The sequence below is a fragment of the Oikopleura dioica genome, chromosome XSR (assembly GCF_907165135.1).
Source record: "Oikopleura dioica chromosome XSR, OKI2018_I68_1.0, whole genome shotgun sequence".
In the NCBI taxonomy this organism is placed as follows: Eukaryota; Metazoa; Chordata; class Appendicularia; order Copelata; family Oikopleuridae; genus Oikopleura; species Oikopleura dioica.
Window position 1 is genome coordinate 1,392,169 of NC_137294.1, and position 27,794 is coordinate 1,419,962.

At 42.9% G+C, this 27,794-nt stretch overlaps 7 protein-coding genes across 8 annotated transcripts; 6 read left to right on the forward strand and 1 right to left on the reverse strand.

Annotated features, from left to right (window-relative positions):
* The first annotated feature begins 9 nt into the window (after positions 1-9).
* Positions 10-1,302, forward strand: LOC145708660 (fasciculation and elongation protein zeta-2-like). The gene is made up of 5 exons (XM_081786359.1): positions 10-118; positions 572-642; positions 680-763; positions 812-925; positions 976-1,302. The coding sequence occupies exons 1-5, from the start codon at positions 17-19 to the stop codon at positions 1,055-1,057; spliced, it is 453 nt and encodes a 150-aa protein (XP_081642485.1). The 5' UTR covers positions 10-16; the 3' UTR covers positions 1,058-1,302.
* Positions 1,303-1,337: 35 nt separating this feature from the next.
* LOC145706973 (serine-threonine kinase receptor-associated protein-like) lies at positions 1,338-3,305 on the forward strand. The gene is made up of 5 exons (XM_081784439.1): positions 1,338-1,448; positions 1,489-1,654; positions 1,698-1,960; positions 2,003-2,277; positions 2,353-3,305. Exons 1-5 carry the CDS (start codon positions 1,366-1,368, stop codon positions 2,496-2,498), a joined length of 933 nt encoding a protein of 310 aa, XP_081640565.1. The 5' UTR covers positions 1,338-1,365; the 3' UTR covers positions 2,499-3,305.
* Positions 3,306-3,411: 106 nt separating this feature from the next.
* LOC145706974 (S-methyl-5'-thioadenosine phosphorylase-like) lies at positions 3,412-4,564 on the reverse strand. The gene is made up of 5 exons (XM_081784440.1): positions 4,478-4,564; positions 4,243-4,431; positions 3,801-4,196; positions 3,655-3,759; positions 3,412-3,608 (listed from the first exon to the last, which is right to left on the reverse strand). Exons 1-5 carry the CDS (start codon positions 4,533-4,535, stop codon positions 3,541-3,543), a joined length of 816 nt encoding a protein of 271 aa, XP_081640566.1. The 5' UTR covers positions 4,536-4,564; the 3' UTR covers positions 3,412-3,540.
* Positions 4,565-6,580: 2,016 nt separating this feature from the next.
* LOC145706823 (uncharacterized) lies at positions 6,581-9,719 on the forward strand. Of its 2 annotated transcripts, XM_081784268.1 has the most exons (8): positions 6,581-6,688; positions 6,949-8,073; positions 8,142-8,369; positions 8,419-8,448; positions 8,529-8,824; positions 8,910-9,032; positions 9,286-9,390; positions 9,433-9,719. In XM_081784268.1, the coding sequence occupies exons 1-8, from the start codon at positions 6,643-6,645 to the stop codon at positions 9,604-9,606; spliced, it is 2,127 nt and encodes a 708-aa protein (XP_081640394.1). In that variant the 5' UTR covers positions 6,581-6,642; the 3' UTR covers positions 9,607-9,719. The 2 variants fall into 2 exon arrangements, with proteins under 2 accessions (XP_081640394.1, XP_081640395.1); XM_081784269.1 differs by lacking the exon at positions 8,419-8,448.
* A 255-nt stretch (positions 9,720-9,974) lies between these two features.
* Positions 9,975-11,741, forward strand: LOC145710415 (2-amino-3-ketobutyrate coenzyme A ligase, mitochondrial-like). The gene is made up of 8 exons (XM_081788166.1): positions 9,975-10,204; positions 10,250-10,524; positions 10,566-10,626; positions 10,690-10,842; positions 10,886-11,008; positions 11,053-11,230; positions 11,271-11,478; positions 11,556-11,741. The coding sequence occupies exons 1-8, from the start codon at positions 10,078-10,080 to the stop codon at positions 11,664-11,666; spliced, it is 1,236 nt and encodes a 411-aa protein (XP_081644292.1). The 5' UTR covers positions 9,975-10,077; the 3' UTR covers positions 11,667-11,741.
* Positions 11,742-13,990: 2,249 nt separating this feature from the next.
* On the forward strand, positions 13,991-16,148 carry LOC145707285 (voltage-dependent L-type calcium channel subunit beta-3-like). The gene is given in 9 exon segments (XM_081784786.1): positions 13,991-14,121; positions 14,239-14,731; positions 14,789-14,887; positions 14,937-15,022; positions 15,066-15,213; positions 15,282-15,549; positions 15,591-15,701; positions 15,785-15,907; positions 15,953-16,148. Coding segments are annotated over 9 exon segments (1,539 nt in total). The 5' UTR covers positions 13,991-14,048; the 3' UTR covers positions 16,091-16,148.
* A 9,087-nt stretch (positions 16,149-25,235) lies between these two features.
* On the forward strand, positions 25,236-27,672 carry LOC145708366 (uncharacterized). Its single transcript, XM_081786029.1, has 6 exons — positions 25,236-25,628; positions 25,743-25,820; positions 25,898-26,029; positions 26,074-26,142; positions 26,276-26,415; positions 26,598-27,672. The coding sequence occupies exons 1-6, from the start codon at positions 25,491-25,493 to the stop codon at positions 27,292-27,294; spliced, it is 1,254 nt and encodes a 417-aa protein (XP_081642155.1). The 5' UTR covers positions 25,236-25,490; the 3' UTR covers positions 27,295-27,672.
* Positions 27,673-27,794: the final 122 nt, after the last annotated feature.

Below are 27,794 nucleotides of genomic sequence, written 5' to 3' on the forward strand. Positions count from 1 at the left end.
TTTAGAGCACCTGCGAATGGATTTAGCGGAAGGACTTCATGGGACAGAGGGATCTAAAAATGAATCTTCGAATTCAGAAGATCAAGAAATCGATGTCAACGCAAAAGAAGTCGAAACTGTGAGTATTTTACCTGCAAAGTTCTAACCACTATGAGAAAGTGCTAATGAAAATAACACCTGCAAAGAAAGAGATAAACAAATGACTTTTGGAAGGCCTTTTTGGATCGTAAAAGGATCATTTCGGTCCTTCCAAGAAGTAATAAGAATAGAGAAATTGATTTTATTCAGAATTCACCATTGGCTGCTTTTGCCATGCCGTATCACTTTCCCCCTTCCCTTTCGGGGCTTTTGCAAAGTTCATTTTCAACGCCAAGGGTTAGTGGAATCGAGCTAAAAATTTACTTGAGTAAAGTTAACTGATCGTGTTAGCAAAATTTACCTGATATTTGACAGATTTCGGACCCTCCTTTCTCCAAACTTACTTAGGAGATGAATGACAGAATACGAAAATCAAGCTTTGGAGAACCGAAGTTCTAGAGAATTGGATTATTTTCTGACGATAAATTTTAAGATGTCCGCCCTACTTCTTGATCAGCTGAATGAAAGAGACGAGTTAGTGAATGCCATTCAGCTCAAAAATAGGTGAGACGGCGTTTCGAATGCTTTTCGACTCTTTTAGGTTTATTTCGTTCGTGCACCGCGTGGAAGAAGTTTCCAAATCGAGCAGGGAAGGGCGTATGAATACGATTCGCGGCATTCTCAAGTAAGCATTCTTTCCAAGGCCAAGGACCAAATGAATTTTGTTTTTCAGATCTCTTCACGTGCCTGTCCCAACGACACTTTCACCGCACCCGTCTACTCTCGTCATCCCCTACATTCCAGAAAATGGAATACCATCAGACGAGCAGCTCGAGGCTCTCTGCAGGTGCCACTAGAATCACGTCCAACTGAAGCCTTTCTAACTGTTACTTCTAGATGCTTGGAGGCGATGGCTTCAAATTCGCGAGTAGCTCCAACACTCCTGGCCAAGTACATCTGCTCTGTCTATCTCGAGTAAACTCCTTCTGTTTGAATAGTTCCTTTCTGATTCTTCAACAACAAGCACCGTTTTCTGTAAACTACCCTGCTACTGTCTATTTCCCGTCTTTTTCTTCAGTCTATTTAATGTTGCGCGTTTCTTCAATCCCAAAAATAAATTCCCTTCATTCTTCAATTCTGTCTTTTTGCGTTTCTCGAGTTCCCATGGAAAGAGGCGTTTCTTCTGATAAGTCTTATCGAGCTCGCGTGATCGATTTAATTAAAAGTCAGATCGTCTCATTCGATTTCTTCCCGTTTAATTTCTTTTTTATTTCAGCTCCATCGGTGATGGCGCGGCAAACGCCGTTAACATGCTCAGGACACACGCGACCAGTTGTGGATCTTAGTTTTTCAGACAACACAAAAGATGGGTAAGACGCTTAAGAAATAATAGGATATAACTGTTGTTAGATATTTCATGATCTCAGCTTGTAAAGACGGGAATCCGATGCTCCGCCAAGGCGAGACTGGCGATTGGGTGGGGACTTTCATCGGCCACAAAGGTGCAGTGTGGGCCGCCTCACTCAACAAAGCCTGCTCCCGGGCGGCGACTGGCAGTGCGGACTTTAATGCTAAGGTACCATCTCCCTCGACTTTCGTAATTTTAAGCTGATGCTTAGATTTGGTGCGCTCTCTCTGGAAACGTGCTCCATAGCTTCCAGCATGATCACATCGTCCGCGCTGTGGATTTCTCGCTGGATGGGAACCAGCTTCTCACCGGCTGCCAGGAGAAGAAAGTAAGGATTTTCGATCTTCAGAGCGAAGGAAGCAAACCGAAAGTATACCAAGGCCACAACGGAACGGTCAAGCGCTGTCTCTGGCTAGACCAAAACGTGTTTCTGACCATCTCCGATGACAAGAGCTTCAAAAAGTGGGACACAAGGTAATCCTTGCATCTCACTGACTTTCCTCATATTTTTCGTAGAGCTGGGGAAGAGCCTGTTCAGTCTATTATGTTGGAAAAGTCGGCGACGGATTTGGTGATTCACGAAAAGCGTCAAGTAGCCACCCTTAGCTACTCGAACATGGTCTCGTTCTGGAATCCACACGAAATGACGATGATCAAGGAATTCCCCACGAAAACGCAGGTGAACTCGGCGCACCTCCACCCCAATTCCGAGCATTTTGTTTTTGGCGGCGCCGACTTTAAAATTTACAAGTGCGATTACAAGACCGGCAGCGTGGAGGACTCTTACAAGGGTGCGTTATTAATTCGGAGTATTTATTGATATCATGGAAGAGAACGAAGCGTTTGTGTTCAATGATCTTTCCTAGGTCACTTCGGGCCGGTTCATATCGTTCGTTTCTCGCCTGACGGAGAGCTGTACGCCTCTGGCTCTGAAGATGGCACAATTCGTCTCTGGCAGAACAATGTAGGCACCAACTACGGGCTCTGGCGCTGCGTGAACACAAGCGACTGAAGAAGAAAAATGTTTGAAACTGCTAACTGCTCTCCGTACTGTCCTACTGTATTGCACTGTGTCGGTACTGTTACTGCTCCTACTATGAATGACAAGTCGATTTTCGGGCCTCGAAACAACACGCGTTTCGATGTTACCTCAAAAATGGGATCCACTCGTTAAAAAAGGGGGTTCCTTTGGGGGTGAGTTCAGTGACAGTGTTTTTTTTATATTGCACAAGCGATTTTTGACCCCTTCGAAAAAAGGAATGGGCTGATCACATGACATTTTGAACCCCCTCACTGCACAGTCCACATCTTCAGCTACATTTTCATCCCTTTGGCGACCCTCTATGATGTCTCCGCTAGGAGTAGATAGAGTCCCCAATTCGGGTCAAAATAGGAAAAATCAAAAATTTCCGCAAAGATGGCGTGATTTTTTATAGATCACGTGGTAAATTTAATTTTTAAACCCCCTTACTGCACGCAGCAGACCCTTAGCTACATTTTGAGCATTTGGGGGACATACTACGATGTCTGTGCTTCGAGGAGTTAGCGTCCCCAATCTTGTGCAATATAAAAAAAAACACTGTCAGTGCCACTCACTGCCCTTGACCATTAACTTTCCAAAACACCCCACTCTGAAGAGCCACTTCGCGCCCTCCCAAAAGCTTACCCGCCCTTTCGAATTTCAATTCCATCTGGCGGTCCACCTTTTAGTATTTTGCGGAGAGAACACTAAACCAAGAAATTGCTTGTAAATGGATCCGGCACATTCACTCTTGCGTCTCTTTTGAAATTTTAAACTAGATTAACTTAAAAAAGAAAACTTTAAAAGAATGTAAAAGTCTTTGAAAAATATCTTTCCTTTAGCCCGATTTCCTAAAACTGCCCGTTCCCTGGCGCAAAAAAATAAGTAAACTTGCTGCCCCAAAACCAAATAAATAAATTACAAAAACGAACACTCAATTGCCATGGAGCGCAAATTCTTTATTAGGGTTAAGAATTTTGTTATACCAGTTATTTAAATAAACGCATCCGATTCTCCACATCTCTCTTGGTGCTCACATTACCGAGCCATCAATTGTTGCTGTCAATTCGTTTCTTTCAGCAGTCCAGTCTTTTTCGGCCACTAAAACCGCAATAATCAATTAGGCACTTTTAAAAAATTGACTTACCAAGCGGAATTAGCTTTTGCAGGACTTTGACCGCATTTCTCGCATTCGTTTTCATCTGCTTCAGGACTTTCTCGACTGAGACTTCTTCACTTTCCTTCCAGCAGTCTAAAAACAGTATTATCAATTGTCCAACGAGCAAAGTTTACCGTAATCAGTAACAAGCGCAATCGAAGCATAATGCAGTTTCATTTCTTTAGCAATAGCTGCTTCAGGCGAGAGAGTCATGTTGACAATGTCGCCGCCGAAGAAACTCGAATACATTTTGCTCTCGGCCAGGGTTGAAAAGCGCGGACCTTCAATAACTACGCATGTTCCATTTTCTTTGAAGGATACGTCCGTGTCTTTCATCACCTTGATGACCATTTGTCGGAGTCCCTCGTCTAGAGCGGGCTTAGCGGGAACATGAGCGATTCCTTTTGGCCCAGTTGGGGAAGTTCCGAAGTGCGTGTAAGTCCGAGTCTTTGTCATGTCGATGTAGTCGCTGACAACAACAAGATCACCTGGAGCGTACTCTTCTCGGAGACTTCCACAGGCAGTGGTGGCTAGTGTAAGCTACATTTAGTTAAATTGAAAGACCAAACCGCAAACCTATAACATGCGTGACACCAAGCTGCTTCAGCGCCCATAAATTGGCGCAGTAGTTGACTTGAGACGGAGACAGCTCATGTGATTTTCCGTGTCTCGAAAGGACGAATACCTCCACCGAGTTTAGCTTGCCCTTCCAGATTGTCGAAGCTTCTCCCCAAGGAGTGTTTTCCACGCTCACTTCAGTCTTGTCTGAAGAGAAGAATTTACCTTTAAGAATTTAGTCTCTAGTGAAAACCTTGGAAGACATCTGGATCTTCAAGTCCGGTTCCACCGATAATTGCAATTCTGGTCATTCTCTCCGTCTAGCCTGCGTCACCTGAGCTGACTCATTTGGCAAGCACTTTTCAATAAACTCGCCCGTTATTACGTAAGATGAAATCAACAAAGACAATATCATTTTATCAATAAATCCCTGCATTGAACAATATATATATAGTTTCGCATTTATTTCTTTCTCTTTCACACAACTATCTTACAGGGTAACAACTTGATCACCAAGATTTGTCATTCCACTCGTGTCGATCAATCTTTCGTCTCTCTTCGTAGGTCTTTCGACGATTTGGCATTGTACCATTATTGTACACTTGCGAAATGCTGGTGAAGTTGTCCGATGAAGCCCATTTGCTGTCGAGCGACCTGCATTCAATCCATCTGTTGTTCACATCCTAATTTTCCAATTATAAGGAATGTTAAAAAAAATTACCTCTTCCGAGTCACTGGAATCTTCCCGCCGTCGTTTTCTCAGTCCTTTTGTAACCTTGTCGGTCTTCGTTGAGCTACGCACGTCGAGTCTTATCAACCGCTTCTCTTCCTTCTTATAATACTCTATAAATATTTTCAATCCTTTGATTCTTTAAAACATGAGTACCCTTATTCCGCTGTAGAGATTTCTTCCCTTCCTCGAGCTTCTTCATCAGATAGGCTTTATGCTCTTCATTTCTATTTCCGTCTTTGCTGTATTTCTCCAGCTTTCTTGAAGTTTCCGCGATCAATCTCTGAGAGTACTCAATCCAACCTTTGTGTGCTATTGAACGTTGAAAACTGATTTATAAATGATACATATAAACTTTTTATCAACGATTCCTTTGAGCTTGAATTCTGACTCCACAAGTTCAATGTCATCAATATCTCTTTTAAACTTCATGTTTCTTATCCGATCCTCTGGTTTCTCACGGCTCATTTTCAACGAGAGACTTTTTATTTTTCAATAAAAAACTTAATCTAAGCCTGTGCTTGGATGGGCCGGACTCAATTTGATTCAAAGTCTTTTGATTGTCGACAAGAGAGAGACCATGCGGAGCTCGCCGATTTCGTCACAAGGATTTTATCTTTTTGAGCTGAAGGAAAAGAAACTAATGATAAATGTAGATTGCTGTGAGAAAGAATGAAATCGTATCGAAACTGATGTCGAATAACATTTCTATTTTTGAACTCCACACATTTCTAGCACTTGTGCTGATAAATTATTGACGACTCCTGATGAATAATTATCAAGCTTACCGGAATGAGAGCGTTATAAAAGTAGACTGGAAATGGTGTGAAAAATCCGTGGAGCGTGACTATCACCGGAAATTAAAAAGAAACTCGACTAGATAAGCGATCTAATGAGCATTTAGTGCTTTGTTGTGGGACTGTAATTGTATGAGGTCATAAAAAGTTGGTTATTACGGTGTGGAACGCATTTGGCGCCGTGCGCGCCCTGCGGCACTATGGGACTGGGATGCGCGCAGTCCCTCCACCAAAGTTCTACTCGCACGGTATTGATTGGTCTGCGCCAGCTCAGCACCATCTCTGAATGCCTTTCCCTTGCTTAGAGTACCAAACCCAACGAGTCCAATGACCTGAGCGCAACAATTCGTAGTAGAGACAAAAAGATATAAAGAGAGATGAGCTTCAACCCTTTCGAAGAGGCGCCAGCTGCGCCGGGGAGCTCCGGCGGATGTCCAGAAGGATTTGAGGAACGTTCACTGAATAAATTAGATTTCATTAATTAGCGACAGTTATGATTTCACGCCAGTTACTAGAACTTTTAGCTTAAAAATCATTTATCTTGAGCAAAAATCTTCAATGCGCATGAAAAGTAATATAATCATCAATTATTGAGAGGGCTAGATAATTTTGATTGACTTTTATTAAATAATAAATAATCTAATTACACGTAATTCTGACACTGTTGTTTATTTGACAAATAGTAGAAGAGATTTAGCACCGAATCAACTCCGATTTGTCTTTTTTACCTCCTCAATGCCGATTAATTTTCAATAAATCCCAGTCAAAAACATCTAAATTGACAATAGTCACCTCTACTTTTCGCCAGCTTTGAACTAAATAAAGCCTTTTGGAGCCGTTTGCTACTATTTTGGCGATCACTCGAGCTACGTGTCGGCAAGTGCGAGTTGCATGAAATACAATGCGATGCTTGCAAGCGTCAACGATCGTAATATCGGTAAGTTGTTGTTGTGTAACATAAAGTATGTGGAATGTCTACACAGCGATTTCTAAATAACCCCGCTGCGTTTTTGTTTGACCTGGCGGGAACATCCGTTCCGAAGCATAATAATAAAATCACGCCAAAGTAACTTGATCTAGCTTTTCCGATTAAAATTTCTTATCGTTCGCGAACATGGAATTATGGTATACGCAAAAGCGTTATGTTTTGTAAATGATAAAATATTATGACGACGAACACTATCGATTGTGCTTTAGATTACTTGGTGACGATGGTTGGCGAAAAAAGTGGCAACGATGTTTGGGTTGGTGACTCGAACGTTCGTGGCCGCCCAGTAAAACGTACAGCCAAGTCTTGCCCGATGATGAAGGGCTCTGGCCCGGATCAGAAGGTTATGGCAGCCGATTGCACCTCTGCCAACCCGTACATCTGTGAGTTTCAACCTGGAAGACCTCCAATGATGCCTGGCGGAGGCTTCGGCGGTGGAGGCTACGCTCCACCAGCACCGTACGCACCTCCTGCTGCCAATCCGTATCCTGCTAACTACGGTCCCCCGGCGGGAGCTGCCCCTTACAATCCTTATCCGCCTGCTTCCGGTGCAGGATATCCTCCACCAGCGGGGGCTTATCCTCCTCCAGCTAGTCAGCCAGAAACCTTCCCCAACTATGGTCTCCCAGAGTCAGTTGCAGCAGCACCGACAGAATCTCCTGATCCTCCCGTGCCTGACGTTGAACCAGAACCTAAGCCAGGCAGTAAAACTTCAAAAGCCCTCGTCCCAATCATGATCGTTTTGCTAATCTGCCTAGCCTTCTTCGCCTATAAATATTGGAAGAAAAACTTTTCCGGAAAGCCCTCAAAATCAATCATTCCAGCTAAGAGGCCTTCCAACGATGATGGAACACGACTACAGCCAAATACGCCAAATGAGATTCCATGGAACCCGCCGCAGAGCTTTGAAAATCCAGTCTTTCAGCAGGATCAGGAACAGAGTCGAGTTGCTTCACACGAGCAGCATCATGAGATGGAGCAATTCAGACCGCCGAGTTACGAGAGCTCGCAAGTACCGGCCGGAATGACGATGGACGATCCACGCGATGATCACAAGACGATATCGCGAAGCAAGTCGGGCAGATCTCGTGGAGGAAGATACAACGAGCAAGATTATGCCTCTGAAAGCCACCAAGTTCCACCACCTAATCGGCGACGAGATGAGTCCGAGTTCGAACTCGCCGAAGGTCTGCCAGCCAATGAATGGGGTAGAGGAGATGTCTTCAATCAAATGATTTCACCAGAAACTGGCGGGCCGCCGAACTCAATGACATGGCAGAGAGACTATCGACAGCAGTTCCATGATCAAGAAAAAGGATACGATCCTAACAAAGGTACATAAAGTCTTCCTTGATTCCAAAATCCTTATTTGAAATTCTTACATAGCTAACTTTCGGTTTAGTCTATGAACTGCAAGCATTTGATTCACGAGATAGCTACGACCCTCATTTACCAGACGTAGTACAGCACCAGCCTCCAGAATTCAACGTTCCAACTGGCCGTCAATCTTACGGTCGCCGGGAATCAAACGTAATGCCATCGCGACCTCCGCCACCAGAAAGGATCCGTTCAGTCCGCGAGGACATGATGAAGGCAAGGACAATGTTGCCCGACGCACCAAAAGGAAATGGTTAGTCGAAAAGAATGTCAGAATTTTTGAAAAAGTGTATTTCAAATAGGTTGGGACCGGTCCACGCTGTCACGGAATGGTAAATCCGCTTCACAGCCTGGAATCCGGCTTCGCTTTTTTCCTCGATTTATAATTCTGTGTCTTACTTTTTAATTTCAGGAGTGGAAGAAAACCGAGCTGACGCTCCGCAGTACCGAGCCGCTCCACCGCGACCGGGTGAAGCTGTCATTCGCAACGTGCCAAGCACCTACCAGCCGGGCCAAGGAGAGCAGAAAGACAAACTTTGGGCGGCGGCCTTCCACTCGTTGGTGACAGGCGAAGAGCTACCAAATAAAACCGCAGAAGACTTCAAAACAATGCAGAATCCACCGGCAAATCCACTTCGAGCAAATGAAAGCCGGGAATCTGGTGGCACAAATGACGATATTCCTAGAGCATATGGACAGAATAATGACGTAAGTTTAAAAATGTTCGAGGTCGAAATAAGTTAGGGTTAAGTTCAAAGATGATACTGAATAAATGCTTATTCAACTAATTAAGAATATCGAAATTATGAAGATGGACAGCTTCGAAATCGGCCGCAACGTAGAACAAGTTTCTTCCAATAAACTGCGAGACGTTCCCGACTCTGGACCAAAATCAATCCCAGTTCCAGTAACACAGGTATAAATCGGTGATTAGCTTTGGTGTTATTACTAGGGTGAAAAGGTGGACTTTTTGGAAAGGTTTCGAAACCACCAAAAGTCGATGGGAAAGCGGACCTTTCGAAAACGCGGGTCACTACCGGCAATTCCGAGTGTTCACTCCCTTCATCCAAAAATTGGCTCTGATGAGAATATTTACTGTATAATAGGTGAGTACTGTCGTCTTTGGTGACCTATCTGTTAATTAAACGTGCATTAAAATTTCGAATTAGATTCCTTTGGGACGAGAAGCCAGAATGGAAAATTTAACTCTTCGCGATCTCGACCAAGCACTCAAAGAGTACAAGGTCGAAAAAGAAGACGGCGTCGAGTTTACGGTAAGCGTTCGTAAATTGCAGTTTTGATTGAAGTATTCCTAGCAAATCGACCTGAAGGTTCCCGAAATCGGACGCCCCGCCGACTATAACGATGGCGAAATCTTTGACGACCTCGACAGCGACGACGATGAGCTAGACGTGGGTGCTCGTGTTGCCAAGCCAGAAACGACCGATCAGTTCAGAAAGTCACAGATCATGAATCTCAAAAGCCAATAAAGTAAACTATTCTCCCTGTACAGCGTCAGACCCTCTACTATAAACACAAAATATGTTCAACACTGTGGCCAACTCAACAACTGTATAATTCCATTATTACGCTTTTGCCAATAAATATTTCATATTTATGCTTCCAAAAACCAAACTAAGCCTCGAATTTTCAACCGTTTCTTGAAATTTTCAAGCTGATATTTTACCTCCCAAAATTTGCTTTTGCAAAACAAGCATAAAATTATCGCAAGCAGGCATAAGCATGAGCAGCCATGCATAATTCTCTATCAGCAATACCGCATGGTTCGATTTCCGCCTCGGTTGTTCTCATAGACTATTCTGGGCGTGTCTCGCTGGGAAAATTGCCCCGTGGGCCGATAACCCGGCGCAGCACTTCTATCACAAGCCGGATTCTTTTCTCAGTCGATCCTTCGCCTCCTCAAGTAGTTTTTGTAGACTTTTTTCAATTTCAAAAGAGAAATGTTCTCAAAGATCATTCGAAGAACTGTCGTCTCGCCAGCGTTGAAAGAATCGTTCGCTGCTGAAGGAACAGCCATCAAAGCTGCTGGAACTTGGAAGAGTGAGAGACAAATCATTTCCAAACAAGGTAAAGATGATTTTTGTTATTTTTTTATATTTCAAAATTTTAAAGGGTCCTCGATAAGAGTGCGAAAGCCATGCGGGACAGAGATCAACTGCGTGAATTTCTGCGCGAACAATTACCTCGGCCTTAGCGCTCACCCAGACGTTGTCGACGGTGCTCGAGCGGCTCTTGAATCACACGGAGCGGGACTTAGCTCAGTTCGCTTTATCTGTGGAACCCAAGACATTCATCTCGAGCTTGAAAAGCGACTTGCCAAGCTTCATGGGACGGATGATGCGATTCTCTACGCTGCTTGCTTTGACGCCAATGCTGGCATCTTTGAGGTACAGATATATTGAGAACTAATTCCTCAACTTCTATTTAGGTCATTCTTGGAAAAGATGATGCAGTTATTTCCGACAGTCTCAATCACGCATCCATCATAGGCTAGGGTCAACTTTTACCTTAACAGTTTGAGTTAATGATCGTCTTTTGATCTTGAATAAAAGACGGAATCCGATTGTGCAAAGCGCAACGAAAACGTTACGTGCACATGGATATGTCTGATCTCGAAGCAAAACTGATCGAAACTGCAAATTGTCGTCGACGACTGGTTGTCACCGACGGTGTTTTCAGCATGGATGGTGATATCGCACCCCTTGGTACATTCAACTCATCGTTCAAGGATTTTAATGACAATTTTAGATGAAATCAAGGCTTTGTGCGAGAAACACGATGCAATGCTAATGATTGACGAGTGCCACGCCACTGGAATCCTTGGCGACAAAGGACGCGGAACTGATGAACTTTTTGGTCTCCACGGACAAGGTAAACGTTGATTGTATTTCAAGTTGATATTCTCCGATTTTCAGTTGACATCATCAACTCTACACTTGGAAAGGCTCTCGGAGGCGCTTCCGGAGGATACACTGCTGGACCCAAAGAAATTGTCGATCTTCTTCGACAGAAAGCTCGTCCATATCTTTTCTCAAACACTCTTGCCCCTCCTGTTGTTGGAGCAGCTCTTAGCGCGATTGACTTGCTCGAAACGTTAGAGAACAAGGACGTTCTCTAGTTGATATATTTTTAGAAAGCCTGATGCTTTTATTGGTGAAATTCAGCGAAAAACAAAGCTTTTCCGATCGAAGATGACTGCAGCTGGTTTCGATATTATGGGCAAAGAACATCCTATCTCACCAGTTTTCATCGGCGACGCACGGCTTGCTGCAGAACTTGCTGACAAGCTCCTCGACTGCGGCATTTTCGTCATTGCTTTTTCTTATCCAGTTGTTCCAGAGGTTCGTTAAAAAGACAACGGACAAATTATATATCTTTATCTCGACTTATATTAAATCATATCTTTATATCTCATTAGGGAAAAGCACGAATTCGAGTCCAAATTTCTGCCGCCCACAGCGATGAACAAATCGACCAAACTGTCAACGCATTTGCTAGCTGCGCGAAAGAATTGAACATCTTGCCCTGATTTTTCTGATCACATAAATAACATTCAAAAATGTTGTCTACGAATAAGTCTCCTAACACGATAACGATTTATTTTGATGTAAATTATGTCGCATTGAAAAATAATTCAAATCCCTACGGCTTAGGGCCTGCGCAGTATCCAGCGCAGATGATGCCGTCATATCGTGACTCGTAGAGGTGACCTCCATATGTCCTTGCACCAACGTCTGCATATCGAGCAATAAGCGTACTCTTACTGTTATTTGAGCAGAAACTTGTCTCTCTCATGCAGTCTCTGACACACTGTACTTTGCTATAGGCGGAATAACACATGTTGGCGCATAAATCACACTAAACTTTTTCATGAATTGATATTAACTTTTTGAAAATTGTATTAAAGAACCTATTCGAGACTATCCGTCATCGTTTATTTATCTAGCCGAAAGATTAAATTTACCTTGTCCTCAAAGCGAGACTGGTCCACGCTGTATCCACTGTCAGTACCACAGTTTGCATAGTAATAACTAGAATAATATGCACTGAGAAAGGTTTAAAACAAATCAAACTCAAAAATCTAGTACAGGTAATGACCAGAATATTTTGTTCAGAATTACGGAAGTATCTTAGTGTTGTTCGTTAGAAAAACTCTTATTCTGTACGCAAAAAATCCAACGTTCTCTGAATGTTTTAAACCCTGTGGTGATTCTGTGCCCATCCAGAAACGCTCTGGTAGTCAGTTGATGTTACACAACTATATTTTCTCTCAAGCCTAGCATAGAGCTTTTCCCCCATCTCAGTAGCACATCTCAAGGTGTCCCAATCGTATCTGTAGCAATCAGCAATCACGTCGTTCATTATGTCCTCTGCAGCCTTTCTGAGCTGTCGAGACGTCGAGTCTGCATCAGTAACTTCTTCATGCATTTCACTAAAGAAGTGTTTATACGCTTTATAATTTTATCCGAGCCTTTTGTTAAGGACGATCTTAGGATTCATGGTTTCAGTTTCCTCAATCGACATTCGAGCACACACATCCTCGCAGAACTTATCATCGCCGTAGCAAGCACAGTCTTTGAAAGTGCTGTTGCTCGCTTTCTGACCAGTGAACTTTGAGCATTCCGCGTCATTACCGACGCAGGAATAGGAAGACTCTTGGTTCTCAAGGGTCTTTATCTGGACCTGAGAAGCTTAATTTTGATTCAAAATTATTAGGTTTACACTGTAAACTTTACAGATTTTATTTTTAAAAACTTAAAAAATAAGCCAAGAATCAAACTGTTCCTTTGAGGCCGAAAGTGCATGCGAAAAATCCAGATAACAATTTCATTTTTTCGAGTGAGGAATATATTTTATCCTCGCTTTTATTGACTTCTGCATGTGTTCTTTTCTCAGAATGAGTCGGCAAAGATGGCGTCTCCGAAAGACTTTGCTCTGTAAAATTACGAGATTTAGATTCTGCAAGAGTTGCAGATGTTCTCATCCCATACTATGCCGGCCTGAAGGCGCGATTGAAAGGCTACTCAGCAGTTCGGATTTTCCTATGCATAATCAACCATCAAAAACATAACATTTCGAAGGTCTTGATTAAAAAAAACTTAGTGAGCATTCATTCACAATATTTCCAGAACTCTCTTCCTTGATTTTTATGCTTTAGTTAAATATTTTTCAAGCTAAAATTTGGAATTTTAGAAACAGATATAAATTTCAAGAAGAACGCTTTGAAGTATTATCATATTATAAGACTAATATATAAATATAAAAGGAAATATTACACTGGTCCTTAACATTTTACACTGGATTTCAATTTCCATGTCCGATAGATGAAAGCGCGGTTTGGTAATTGAGTTTGGATAAACCAATAATATGCGGATTTCGATAGTTATCACCGGCTCGGTATTGTCGGTGCTGCTTGAAATTCGTCGACCAGCCGGAAAGTGAGTTTTGCGCGAAAGTCAAAAAGAGTGTGTGACCATGCCGCGTGCGAGTAAATACGATCGCACTCGTGAAGCAACGCCTCACTGAATAACAATTACCCTTCGACAGTTCACCTGATCCCCGTAAACGTCAAATTTCAAAGCTATATCCTCACCAAATCCGCTTAAAAAGTTCTCATTTTCTTATTCGTAAAACTTAGATTTATTCATTAGAATAACAATTTTCTTATCTTAATTTATTTATTAGAAAAAAAATTCATCAAAGCAGTGGTTTTTCTTGGTGGTTTGAACCTTTTTTTCTCATGCATGGAAAAAAGTCAATGAAAGGCGCAGGGAGGGATAAATGAGTCACATGTTGTAAATCAGCTGGGGTTGGTCCCTGATAAGGAAACTCTGTCTTCACCCTGAAATACTACGAAAATACTGATTTTTTGAACACGCAGGGATTTATTTATTAACTTTGACAGAGAGAGATGAAAGCAGGCGGTAGAGATGTTGGAGTCAGTGACTTGTCGAATCTTGGTGGTGGAGGAAGAACTTTAGACAGTGAATATTGAATTTCTATAAAGTTTTTCTAATAAAAAGAAGCTAAATTAGTTTTAGACAATAAGGATAATTTTCATTTTTTTCTATTAGGCTTTAAGAAAATCTTATTATTTTTAGATGATTATGAAGACGAGTATTCTGAAGATGAGGACTTTTTTGCGGAAGAAGGAGGTCCACCAAACATGGCTCGTCGTGTTTCGTTTGGAGAAGGAAACCTCATGGGTCTGGGTATCGAAGGCCACGATCACGATCTCGAAGAAGACTCTGCAGAAACGAAGAAACACAGAATACGAACTACCCTTCTCCAGCTGGAGAAAGCCAAACAGAAGCCCGTCGCGTTCTCTGTCCGCGCAAAACTTGGCTTTATCGGCGAAAGATACACAGACAACGACGCTCCCTTGCCAGCTGGGACAAAAGACCTCTGCGGAAATTTACGCGACTATTTGGTGACCTTCGAGAACAAGGACTACCTGCACATCATCGAAAAGTTCAACAACGACTGGTGGATCGGCCGTGTGGTTCGCGAGGGCTGCGACTTTTGCTTCATCCCATCGCCGCTCAAAATCGCCCATCTTCGAGAAACCCTCAAAAATAGGAAAAAAGGGGCGGGGTTCAATATCGAGTCAGATACTGAAACTTTCAATTCAAAAGTGGAAAATGGTTTTTGAACCCGTCTAGGCCATCGGAACTCGGGTGGCGGAATCTCCTCCCACCACGGCTCTGATATTGATCTCAACTCTCACGCTGCCCAAGAAGAATATTCAAGGTGGGATGAAGAAAGTAGTAGATATCTTCCTAGTAACAATCCTCCCTAGACCCGCCCAAATGGAATCCTACGATTACGACATGGATCCGAAAGACACTGGTCCACTCAATCTCGGCAAAAAGTCTCAAAGACTGGGTAAGTTTGGAAGGAAGAGTTTCGTAACGAGAATATTTTGTAGGAAAGAAAGAACAGCCGTATGTTGTCGTGCCAAATATGCGACCTGTGGTGTTTGTCGGCCCTAGTTTGAAGGGATATGAAGTTACTGATATGATGCAGAAGGCGCTGTTCGACTATTTGAAGAAGAAATTTGAGGGAAGATGCAACATAGGAACCGCTTTTATCATAATAAAAATTTGAATACAAAATTTAACGCAATAAGTTTTCAAAGCGGCGCAGTTCGAATTTCGTCGGATCTTTCCCAGGCCCGGCGTAACATGCCACGCACGGAAGAAAACCGTAAGTTCGTTCTATTGTTCCATCATTTTCGCTAAAATACACAGCTCCCTGACTCTCGTTCATGAATAGGGCCGATCTGCGAGGATTACGATCGAATTTATGAATTGGGCAAGAATCTACAGCTGGTGATTTTGGACTGCGACATGATAAACAATCCGAGCCAGTTGGAGAAAACCGGCTTGATGCCTATAAATGTCTTTATAAAGGTACATTCACTTATTTGGATTTTGTAGTGATTTCATCTTAGATCAACGACCCTGAAGTTCTAAAAAGGCTGATCAGATGGCGAGGGCGACAACAGATGCGGCATATGAGCGTACAATGGATGGCAGCGGAAAAACTGTGCCAGTGCGATCCGGTAAGTCAATTCAAAGGCCATGATTCAAGTAACTAGAGTCAAGTCATTGACTACTAGTCAACTCAGAACTAAATCTAACTCAGAATGTCTTCGATGTAATTCTCGACGAGAATGTGTTCGAAGAAGCGTGCGAGCATCTGACCGAGTATCTCGAGGCTTACTGGAATGCCACTCATCCTGTTCTTCCTGAGGCGACTCATCCCAAGGTAATCTTAATCCGCTCTCTATTTTAAAAACAAGCGTTTCCGTAGGAACTTCTCAACGGCGGCGAAATCACTTCTAATCTGCCGAATGTTCTGACTAAGCTCATCCCTCGTAACCTCCGGGAAAAAGTTGACCCTCGAAAGTATTCTATATTTTCCGTGGCCTCAGACGAAGAACGAGTCTGATTTTCATCCGTCTTTTTTCCGCTTATCTTCTCAAAAAAGAAAACTCAATACATTTTATACCAGACAGGGATTTCGTTTATTTCCGTTCGTATTCCTTGTTGATTTCCATGCATCCTCGATGGTCGAATGCCAATTTTAATCAGAAACAGTTAATTGATATTGGGCTTCGATTTTAAAAAAGATCAGGTAAGAACCGCAAAAGACAGCTGCTGAGGCAAAAATTGAATAAATACGTTTCCAGTTGAGTTGTTTTAGTTTCCGCTTTACTAGAGAGATTTCTCCCCAAAGCAAACTTATTAAACAGCTCATAACAGCGGCGAATGTCAAACCGATTTGCGGAAATGTGAAACAGGCTCGCAATGACAGTATGAAGACAGTCGAGCAGGGGAAGTCTCCATGGGCGGCTGGAGGACAAAGCTGTGCGCTTCCTGGAGCCCCTTCAATGCCTCCGGTCGAGCTCGCTTTGTCTCCACGAGAGCGACAAACACGCCAAAAGCAGCGAGAACTTCACGGAAAGTGCGCTCCGGCCCGGGGGCACTGCCTCACGCTGCGAGTACTTCAACAATCACGTCACCTTGTCCATCGCTTCCGCATTAATTGTTCGCCCCTCTCTGGGCAAACTCGCTCTTCCCCGATTGCGCAAATCCTATTACAGTCAACATTCGTTCAGCGGTACATGCTATCACTTACCAGCCATTTTTGTTCTACCAAAAAGAAAAATTGCCTCCTCCATGATTCCAATGAGCTTTATTTTTAGAAAAAAGACTCGCTATATCATATTTTAATTTGGCTAAATTTAAATGGCACGCGGAGCGGGATCGAGAGGTTAGTTTAGCCAAGGCCAGGGATCAGGAGAAGAAACACAAACTCGAGTTTTGCCTGAGTCAAGTTTTGAAGTTGAAGTTTGAACCGCCGCGCTGGTGTTTTTAGAAAATCAGTTCCCATGCCAGCAACCGCCGCCGTGCACTGCCCATGATCGACCGAAATGCCTGGCGAACAACAATAGGACATTAATCCACAGCTCACCTGGCTCCCTTCCCTCCACTTTCATTACACCAGAATTTCTTAGTATGTTAATGAGGGCTTAATTTCTCGATATATTCCTGTACATACCGTATTCAACGCCGGATAAGCGCGTTTATGTTTCAATTAGAGTGAAAGTCTTGATTAGAAAATGAATGAAGAAAAAGGTTTTAAAATAAAAAAGCCAAGAAAAAATGCTGAAAATTGATCTCTGTATTGTGAAAACGTAAAAATGAAAATGTGAACTCGCGAAGAAAATAGTTTAGCGTGTCCGTGGCGTTCGGTTTTGTTCGGTTCTTTTTATAGTATCCTCCTTTTTGTGCAGCTCATTCAGCCATTGACGTTTATTATCTGAAAATAATAGACGAATGAGGGTAAAATCATAAGTATATTCACACATTTTCTCAAAAGGAGCTTTCATTCTTTTCCTGGACGCAAAGAGAGAGACGCCAGAAATGAAAGAAATCTCGAGAAAATCGACTTCCAAAGGTAGGCCTCCTCGAAATCATCTGCTGAAGACGCTTGAAAATATGAAAAATGAACGGAGGAAATATGCTTCGTATAGTCTTATAGTTAATTTATTCTGTACTGCCTCTTCTTGAGTAGTTTTGGGATGGAAATTATTGGAGTGCACTTATCGAAAAATTGTATTTTCGCAAATTGCAATTTACAAATTGGGTAATTTTGCGTTTTGCGGGCGGCAACACCGCACTCGATGGTTTTCGATCAAAGGCGCTCTCAGTATCCGATGATTGAGCAGGGTCGATCCTTTTTTTTCCGACCGCAGGATGCGTGCCCGAAAATCGAGAAGGCCAAAATACGCGCAAAGGGGGCACCTGATCCCCTCTCAGATTAAGTGTCCGTTTCATGTGTAGCTAAGGAGATTTCGAGATGTGGGATTAGAAAAATCGCCAAATAAAGCACATTTCGGAGAACAAAAGTTGTCATGGTGGCCCACTGCACGCTCCAGGGACACTGAATCACCAACACCCCCAGCACTCACCACAGGTGCATACATCACGTGAGAGGCTCAAATTTTACAGCATTCTTTCACTTTCCAAACTTTGACTTTCGGAAAACTAGCTGATGAGAGCCTTTTTTAGTCTCTGGAAAAATTGAAAGTTTGAACCCCCTTTTCCATTTTAGGTGTTTCTAAATCTTTGTTCGACCTTAAAATTCAACTTCTAGCAGGATGTTGCGCGGACAGTAGCAATCAATAATCCATTATTTACATTGTAGCATCCTGAGTTCTGTCGAACACCCCTTAGGGCACGGTGAGACTTGCCTGGAGCGTTGCGTTGAAGGGCTCTTTAGGGGAGATACGAGTGCCACGCTACTTTGCTGGACGAGAGCTTACATATGTTTTCAAAACAAAAGCTTGAGCGGCCACTTTGTTCAAGTAACAAACATTACGAAAATCTGAAAAATGCCCCTTGCGATTATACAAATTTAAGTTATGCTTTATGGAATCTGATACGACAATTCTAAAACTATGATTCCTTCTGAAGTGATAGTTTATTCAACTCAATTTACTGTAATATAAGTCGGCAAGATTATTGATGCTTTTTTTTAGTAAATTTAATAATAAAAATAAAGTTTGAATAATAGATATTTAATAAAACTTAATGAAGTTGTTCGTAGCTGAGTGACCGTATACTCGGCCATTAACGGAAGCCATGGCAACTGATTTGGCATGTGAGCAGACAGCTCAATCACTCTCTCAGTGATTGCCTGGCGGGGTGAGTTTGAGACTCCCTGGTGTGATGCGCGGCAGGCAGTGGACCCAGCACCGAGGACATGCCCGGTGGCTAGTTCCCTGGAATGCTCTGCTCTTCACGAAATGTCTCCTGCTACAGAAAAAACGCAATCGCGGCCGGTCATAAAGGAGGAAGAGCCACTAATTCGGTCGCTATTGCGCGCTTGATACCCGCGGGCCCGGTTCGACTTCCCCCGGAGCGAGTTGTCTATTTGTCGAGTTGCAGGGCCTGATCCCCTTCTCAGACCCATAAAGTGACTTTTTATGAAGCTTATCTGTGATCATAAGGGCTGAGCGCGGCGCCGCTTATGGCCCAGTCCGACTTCCGATAATTCTGATAGTATTTGCACCGGCCTCCATAAATGAACTTCTGATTGCCAATCGATGCGGCGGAAGTTGGGCACGCGCTGCAACGTCCAAATCAATCACACCGACGCCATCTTAATCGCATTGTCTCACCCCTGTTCCAACTGATTTTGCATCAAACGGCGCCGCCCCGTCACGAACTCCGAAATTCCCAATTTCCCTGAATTCGAATGATTTCTTTGAAGCCGTAACTGCTGTTTGATGCATTATTAGAAATAATTAACGCTTTCTTTTTTTTGCTCTCCTACAAAATTGGAATCACATTTACAATTCTACAGAGGCTGTACTAAAAAGGATCCTGGAGACATAGATGACCAGAGTTGCAAATTTGCTGAGCTGAGTGAGCTGAGCGACTGCTAGAGCTTGAATACAATTTTACTACCAAAAGACAGTAAAAAAACAGCTCAGCTCAATCAGCTCAGCTCAGCTCTAATTAGGGTCCGCTCAGCTCAGCTCAACTCTCTTAAACAAAAGGTCTGCTCAGCTCAGCTCCGCTCAATGACCTCTGAAAAAGGCCAGCTCAGCTCAGCTCAGTCACCTCCGAAATAGGCCAGCTCAGCTCAGAGAAATTTTTACTCAGGTCAGCTCAGCTCAGCTCAGAAAAATTAATCAAAATTTGCAACTCTGAAGATGACCGAAACAAAGAAGACCCTTCGATCATCTTTGTTTTCGGGGCAGTCTTAAAATAACCACCCATTGTATAGAATTACAGTTTGATAAGGCTAGCCTATAAAATTGGTATTTCAACCTGCTTCAACTGGGTCAAAAATATCCGCCAGCAAATGATTGGTTTTTGTGTAATTCTCAGACCCTTATCGTTATTATTTAACCCGTTCGTGAGCCGAAGCGCAAACACTCCAGCCACGTGGGCTGATTACTTTTTCATTTTCATTTTGGGTTTGGAAATTTTTAATCCTATTTGACTTGACAGCGTCGCGCATTGTGACCTCATTAGGGAGCGCGCTGTGGATTCAGTAAATACTCAACATTTTACGTTCTTAATTCAAGAGCTAATCTTCATACCTAAAATATAAACAATTAGCTGTTTGTCTCTACAAAATCAAGTTTAACCAAAATTTGTTTTTCGATCTCCTTGAATAAATTGCAAATGATTTTGAATTTTGAGTTTTCAATAAAAATTTTTCTATGAAAAAACAAACCTTCTGGTTTAAATTGAACTAGGCAAGTATAAGTAAAAATTGACGACGAGTCTTCAATAAATCCTTCACTAAGAAGGCAAGGAGATTCTACGCGCGCGAGATCATGAGTTAGCCTGGTCGAGGCCATCCCCGCTGAGCAAGTTTAGCTTCCCACGCGGCTATAAAGTGGACTGGCTTCATATTAGCCCAGCCAGTGGTTGACTCGACTGCTCGATTTTGCTTGTAACGCGTCAGGGGGTTAATCACTTTGCTAGTTTGTTTCTCGAGGAGATGAAATCGGAAGACACTTTTATTTGACAAAAATTAAGGATTACTTCATGAACTTAGTTTTTTACCCTCATCTGTGAAGATGGATAGTTATCCGTCATTAGCTAAGAATGAGTTTACGAAGCAATGCGTGTATTTGCTCGTGAAAAAAGCTGTCTTTGATCTTCCTGATTCAGAAAACGAAAAAATACTCAGAGTGAATTTAAGGGTGTGACGAGGGCATTTGCCGGCGGCGAGTGTTTTTGATTCAATATCCATATTTAATCCATTTGCGCGGCCAAGTTAAGTAAATTCACGCTCTTATACGAGTTGCATTGAGTCTTTACAAGCTTCCCGCGCAAACATGAGCGAAACGTAAAAAAAAGATCCAACGAAGAAACATTCCAAAATTTGGAAGTGATTAAATCGCAAAAATCAATAACGACGGAATCATAATCTTCTTCCTTTTTGTCTCTTGTGCCTGAGACATCGGAAGTTTCGATAAAAGTTGTTAGTGCTAATGGCACTGAACTCTAGCAAAAGGCTCTTACGCGATAAAATTGCGGATTGGCAGAAGTGTCGATAGTCGATTGAGATCAAAAGCTCTTTACACCCTTACTACTGAAATGCGTCTGCATAAGCTCATTACGCATCGTTTCGGGCCTTCTTGTCTGCCTTGTCACCAGCCCAATTACCGACTATAAATATTCCCGAGAAGATACTCTAACGATCTGTACAGTTGCATACCAAATCTACGTTATGTTCGGATTGACATCCTGAAATAGAAAAAGAAGAACGACGGTTGATTAGTGAAGATCAATTCTCCGAATTATTGGTCAGATTTTGCGCTTTCTGCTGGATAGTAGAAATGTCATGATATCAGAGGAGTCTGGTCGGAAATTGGGATTATCATAAAGGAGCATCTGGCAGCGCTCGTTTTCGTGCAACCGTGACAAGTGACTTTGATCGGTGCGGGCGGCTCAAAGTCAACCTTGTAATGCAGGAAGTCCAGCACCTGCCTCTGCTCAGCCAAATTACAGTAGTCGATTACAACCCTGCTCGTTTGTCAGACGGACGAAATCAAAAGAAGCTCAGCTAAACAAAAACTCAAATAAAAGTGGATCACATGACTTTCTTTTACATTATCATTCTTATTCTTCAAAAGACTCGATCTTAAAATATCCCAAAATCATATTTTCAGCAGGAGCGAAGTCCTAAAATATAGCCTTGCTGGAGCAAAGTGATGATAAGCAAACATGGCAATCAGATTATTATGATATCGATCGTTTTTGGAAATGTTGATTCTATATAGCAGGTGATGAAAAAAGTGCACTTGCTCAGCGTGACGCCTCGATGTCCCACCGAGCTATTCAGAATATCACTGGCTACGATAGCGATCTTATATCGCGAGGGTGCCGGGAAGCCGGCCTGGGCATGGCTGCTCCTGGCTTACACGTGATGAAAGATGCTATCACCCGGGCAGTACGCGTAATGAATAGGAAATACTAATCTGCGCATTGTGCGGAGAGCAAAAGGGGACTTCCGATCATCCGATTTCGGAAATTAACCGGAAAGGCACCTTATCTGTAAGTTACGAGAATCACCAGGCACAGTCTGATAGACAGTCGACCAGACAATCCTATCGCTAAATCATCCTGCTCGTCTCTGACCTCTCTCTTTCTCAAATGAGCGCGGAATCGTGGGATGATCACAGTCTCCAACTTTCCCTCAAAGGTCAAGTCATTCTCAGCGCTTCTTGAGCTCCTTTGTTTTCGGCTCGGGAAGACACAATGACTTCTAAATGCGCTCCAGGCGGGTGCGTCGATTGAAGACAGCTCTAGGCGCGGATTTTGGGCGACAAAAGTCCCGCTGGAAGAGGGAATTACCCGATTTGGGCACAATGGTACCTCCTAGTCCAGAGCTGCTTTCAAGGAGGATCAACTGCCGGCGAAAGTGCACTGTAAATAAACCAACAGACAATCCAAAATCTGAACCTTTCAATCGCCATAAAATCACTCATAAAGGGAAAAATCCAAGACAGGAACTTCCCAAAATTTTACAAAATTTAAATCGCTCCATAAATTAAAAAATAAGTTAGTAAAACTGCAAAAAATCGACGGAAATTCGAAAGTGATTTTTGAAGCCTCTGATTTAGTCCCTAAAAAAACTCGTGTCTGGCACAATAAAGTAGCTGTGGATTCACGGGTAGGTTCCTAAATACACAAGCATCAATTGTGCGTAAAATGGGCTTTCATAGGTGCTGAGCCACGTGCCAAGAAATGTTGTCCCGCGATCGGAAAATTCAGGCACACAATTGAATATAATTGCTCAGTAAAACATTGGAGCATTGTACGTTCGGAGGGGTGCCCCTTCCATTGTTATCCTGAGGCGAGAGCCCCATTGTGCGCGATAATTGAGCTCGGCGGCTAATGCCGCCCCAATTTCTACGTGGCACCTGATAATTGCAAAATCGAAAGTTTTTACGAACAACTACCCACTTGGCACACTTTCCAAACAATCCACAAAATCAACGATTAGCTAAACGCACAATTTCAAGCCTCAGAGCTTTTCTACACTCATGATTCAGTACTGCCAAACGCCTCTATTTTAAGAATAAGGCGATACAAGTTAGGCTGAAAAATATTATTCTAATTCTTCGGCTAAAAATATTTCCAGTCTTAAAAAGTTATAAATCGGTTCTGGCTGATCGGTAGATGGCTGTCAGGTGTGTGGTTAGAGACGATTCATCCGTCGAAAATGGTTTTTATATAAAACTATTAACTCAAACAGCGCTTTTCTCAAGCTCGCTTTTACAGCTCTAGCAAGCCGACAGCAGATTCAAAGTCGCTCAGCCACATCAGCCCGGCGATTTTCGCGGATTTTCGCTAGAGCGTAATAACGCACTACCAAACAGCTAAAATATTTACCAGCTTTACAGACTGGGTCGATTATAAGATCACCTCGGAAAGAAATTTTTCAAAAAATGATCGAGCAAAAATCGGTTTTCAGATTCACCCGACTAATCCTCGGTTTCTGATGATAAACCATGTCTGTAGATAGCGAATTCGAGCCGTAAGGAGAGCCGCATTGATAGAAAAAGTGAGCTGGTTAGTGGATGAATTTTTCATTTTCGGGAATTAAGGAGCCTCCAAGAAATATCAAATTAGCAGCCGCAGCTCAAGTGCGAATTATTAATTCTAGCTAAATAGATTAACGCCAAAACGCCAATTTAATCGATTCGCCAAAGTACCCTCTCGAGCCTGGCGAAAATTAATTTCACTTCAGAATGATTCTATCTTTCTATTTAAAAATTCGCACACTGGGTAATTACTGTTCGTGCTTACTGTGAGATTGGGCTACGGGCTCTGTGGGAGAGGGTCCAAGGGTTCATGAAAATTGGGCAGCTTAGGGCTGGGAGATATAAATTAAACATAATCGTCTAAGCAGGGGGCAGGCTCACCCTGCGGCGCGTGCTCCCACCGACTAAGCTACTATAAGCTCTTCTCCTGCTAAACCGGGTGATTTCTAATTATTTCTATCTGTATGAAATTTGTATTTAGCGGCTGGGACATTAAGCCATAAATAAATTAATACCGAAAGTGAGCTAGTCTGCCCTCAGGCACGTGCGCAAAGCTCTTCTGCAGGACTTTCTCTGTTCTGTGTATTTTGGAAGCGGCGCGAGAGAAGATAAGGGTGGACCCCCTTCTGAGCCCGCTCTGAAAAAAAAACACGCGCTATTCGGGATGATCTGGCTCCGGCGATGGCTTTCTTGGATCTGATCGAAATGAATTCTGCTTCTTTTAGAGCAGAGCCCGTTCACAATAAGATCTTTCATGAAAAGGTATTGTCCCCCTCTCTGTCAATGCCGCTTTTTTCATCATAGATCTATAAGTGCTCTCCGATACACCCGCCATCCGACCACTGCCATCTCTAACAATCCAACTCCAACAACAAAGCACTAAATTGGGCATTATTAGAGTTCACTTGCCGAGAATTAAACTCTGTCTAGACAGCACCTTTCCTTGTCTTTTGCTGTTTGTCCATTTTTTATCTGTTTTCATCCTGTAGAAACTTCTCTATTCAACTTTCCATAAATATAAACTTCTATAAATATTGAAGAATGTAATTGAACATAAAGTAATTTCAAAGCTAACCAAACAAAAAGAAAGAAAAAAAGTTTATCAAGAAAAATATTTCCCAGTAAAAGAATGAGAAGACTCTCACAAGTCCTAATGATTCTAAGAAATATAATTTGTAGATCAGAAGACGGATTAAAATGAGCTTTGAAAGTACGATAACAAAATATTTTGGACTCTATACGTCAATTTAAGGGGGAGGTCCTCCTTAAGGATATTTATAGAATGTAAGATTATTACTATTATAACGCTGCTATTTTCAATGTATAAGATTCTTCATTGAGAAAAACTTATTTCTTTGAAAGGAAATGATAAATAGAGACTTGTGTTTTAATGACTAAGTAATGATTTTAGATTGGAGCTATAAAGTTTGCTGGATGGAGAGATATTGGCTGTTCGAGTTGGCCTGGTGCGTGGCGGGGTGGTTTGGGTGGCGAGAGTCGAGAAGAAACCAGAAGATGGCGCTGCGCTGCGAGGCGCTGCGGGGCGCTGGTGCATTGCCCGCGTCGTAGCGCATTGAGGGCCATCGTCTCCAAACTACTGGGCATTCATAGTCTCAGCCTTTTGAATAGAGCACCCCTACGAGAAGAGCTCTAATAGAGCAGAGAAGAAAGGAAACCAATAAAGAATAGAATCCGCTTTTTGAGCTGACTTTTGACTGGCAGAGAAGCCATTGACCTTCGAAGACAATCAGAACTATAGAATCATCAGCGATGCAGTTCGAGCACATGGAATCGCACGCAATCAATCAAATGGCTAATCCGATGGTGGCGATGAGCCAGTCGAGCCCGATCCCCTCTTCGCAGCCCGGCCTCGCAGTCGCCCACGTGATGAGCCCATCTTGTAATCAGGTAAGAATCTACCAGTTCGAAAATAAACGCAATCTTGATGGATAAGTCGGGGTAACCATGGGGATCAGTATATTCGCACCGCAGCGGGAATACATACTAAACGCGTACTTTCAGGCCCTGCCGAGACAAGACAACCGACAACAAGGTGGCGGCAAAGCCGATCGAATCAAACGACCAATGAACGCATTTATGGTGAGTCCAGCTTTCTTTATCTTGAAAATTCAAAAATATAACTTTTAAAAATTTCAAATTTTAAAATAATTTTAAAGGTCTGGTCAAGAGGTCAACGACGAAAAATGGCCCAAGAAAATCCAAAAATGCACAACTCCGAAATCTCCAAGCGTCTTGGCGCCGAATGGAAGCTTTTGACTGATCAGGAGAAGAAGCCATACATTGACGAGGTAAACTAGTCCTTGTTGTTGTCAAAGACTAAATCGTTACTTAGGCCAAACGTCTCCGAGCCCAGCACATGAAAGATCATCCTGACTACAAGTACCGACCACGACGAAAGACTGTAAGTATCGAAAGTTTTTTCATAGGATAATTAACAAGTTTCAACTTTGACAATTTCGAACAAATTTCTAAATTTGATAACATAAACGAGATCTTATGCATAATTATTCAAAAGAATTCATATTCTTTTTTAGCCCCAAAAACCTGGTCAGGGCAAGCCCGAACATTTCCGACCTGGTCAACATCTTCCCGGTCAGCTTCCCGGTCGCAATCAGCAAGGAATTATGTCCAACTACCAAGTCACCGATTCGATGGGCTCTTCTTACTACCCTGGGTAAGTGAATAAGTCACATTCATATGTTAGCTAAAATCGAGATCTGTCCTGGAGGAAGCTTACGCTTCAAAACATATTTAAAGTCGCTCGTAAAGCTCGTGACTTTCTTTGCGCAGGCTAAATATTCTTTTCATATTTTTATTATTTGCTAATTTTCTTTCGGCCTTAACTTGCTGCTTCAGATATCCCGTCCAAGTTCCCGGCTCATACCCAATGTACACTGAAGGCTCGTACCCAGTTTACGGAAACACATCCTGGGGACAGCCCGGATCGCCCGGCGCCAACCCTCAAGACGCGCCAGTTCAATTCCCGAAGGACCCGTCAGGCTCGCCGCTGGCGTACCCGCCGCAGAACGTCTCCCCTAGTGGACAGTCCCAAAGCGCTGCGCACCAGATCCAAGGCGCGTACCACATCTACGGCTACCCAACAGTCGTACAAAGTCACGACGGACACTCGCTTGTCAAATCCGAATTGGAAGAAAACGGCGACGTGCAGGCTCACTACGTTCAGACTCATCCAGAAGCCGTCCACCAAGGCTACATGGTCCAGACCGCTCCGCTCTACTACGACACGCTGCCAGTTTCTTCCTCAGCCGAGGGCGAGATCTCTCTCAACCTCGCTCACCAGACAACTCCACAGAACGTCGACCAGTACGCTGAACAAGTCCCACACGGCTCTTCCGTCGGCTCCGTCAGTCCCGAACACGTCAGCGGTCACCAGGTCAACCAGGCGAGCCCGAAAGTGGTCACTAGCATCCCCTACAGCATGAACCCCGAAGACCCCGCTGCTGCCAGTGGCAGTCCCGACGCCGGCTTCCACAACCAGTCCAGCTCCTCGGAATACGCCTCCGCTACTTCCGAGTGCGTCCAGAACATCTAAGTAATACAGTCAGATCTCATCAACTCTCTCTAAGTACACGCTCGAGACTCGACCCTTATTATTTTATCGACTGTAAATACTCAATCTTTTGCAACGCGTTATAAAAAGAACCTTCTATCAAAATAATCAGAACTTTAGTTCACATTCTTTCTTCTCCCCTAGTTTTAATAATTTATCCTGATGTCACCATGTAAATCATATAAGCAAGGGGAGAGTTTCAGCCTTTTGCACATGTACAGTAGCCGAACGGACTTCCTATCACGTGATCGATTTTATCGAGTCATAAATAACTGGTATGACTTTGTACAGACAACCCACAGTATTCATCCTTAACCACGTGACTACTGAATTTACTGTAATTTATGTTCTTATATCTTCTCTATTATGAAAATAAAACTCTCAAAAAAAAAATCTCTTCCTTGTTATCAACCGATGCTCCATGTGTAGCTTACAGTATCAAATAATATCGTATTCAACGTTGGCGCTAATTATTCGCGAAA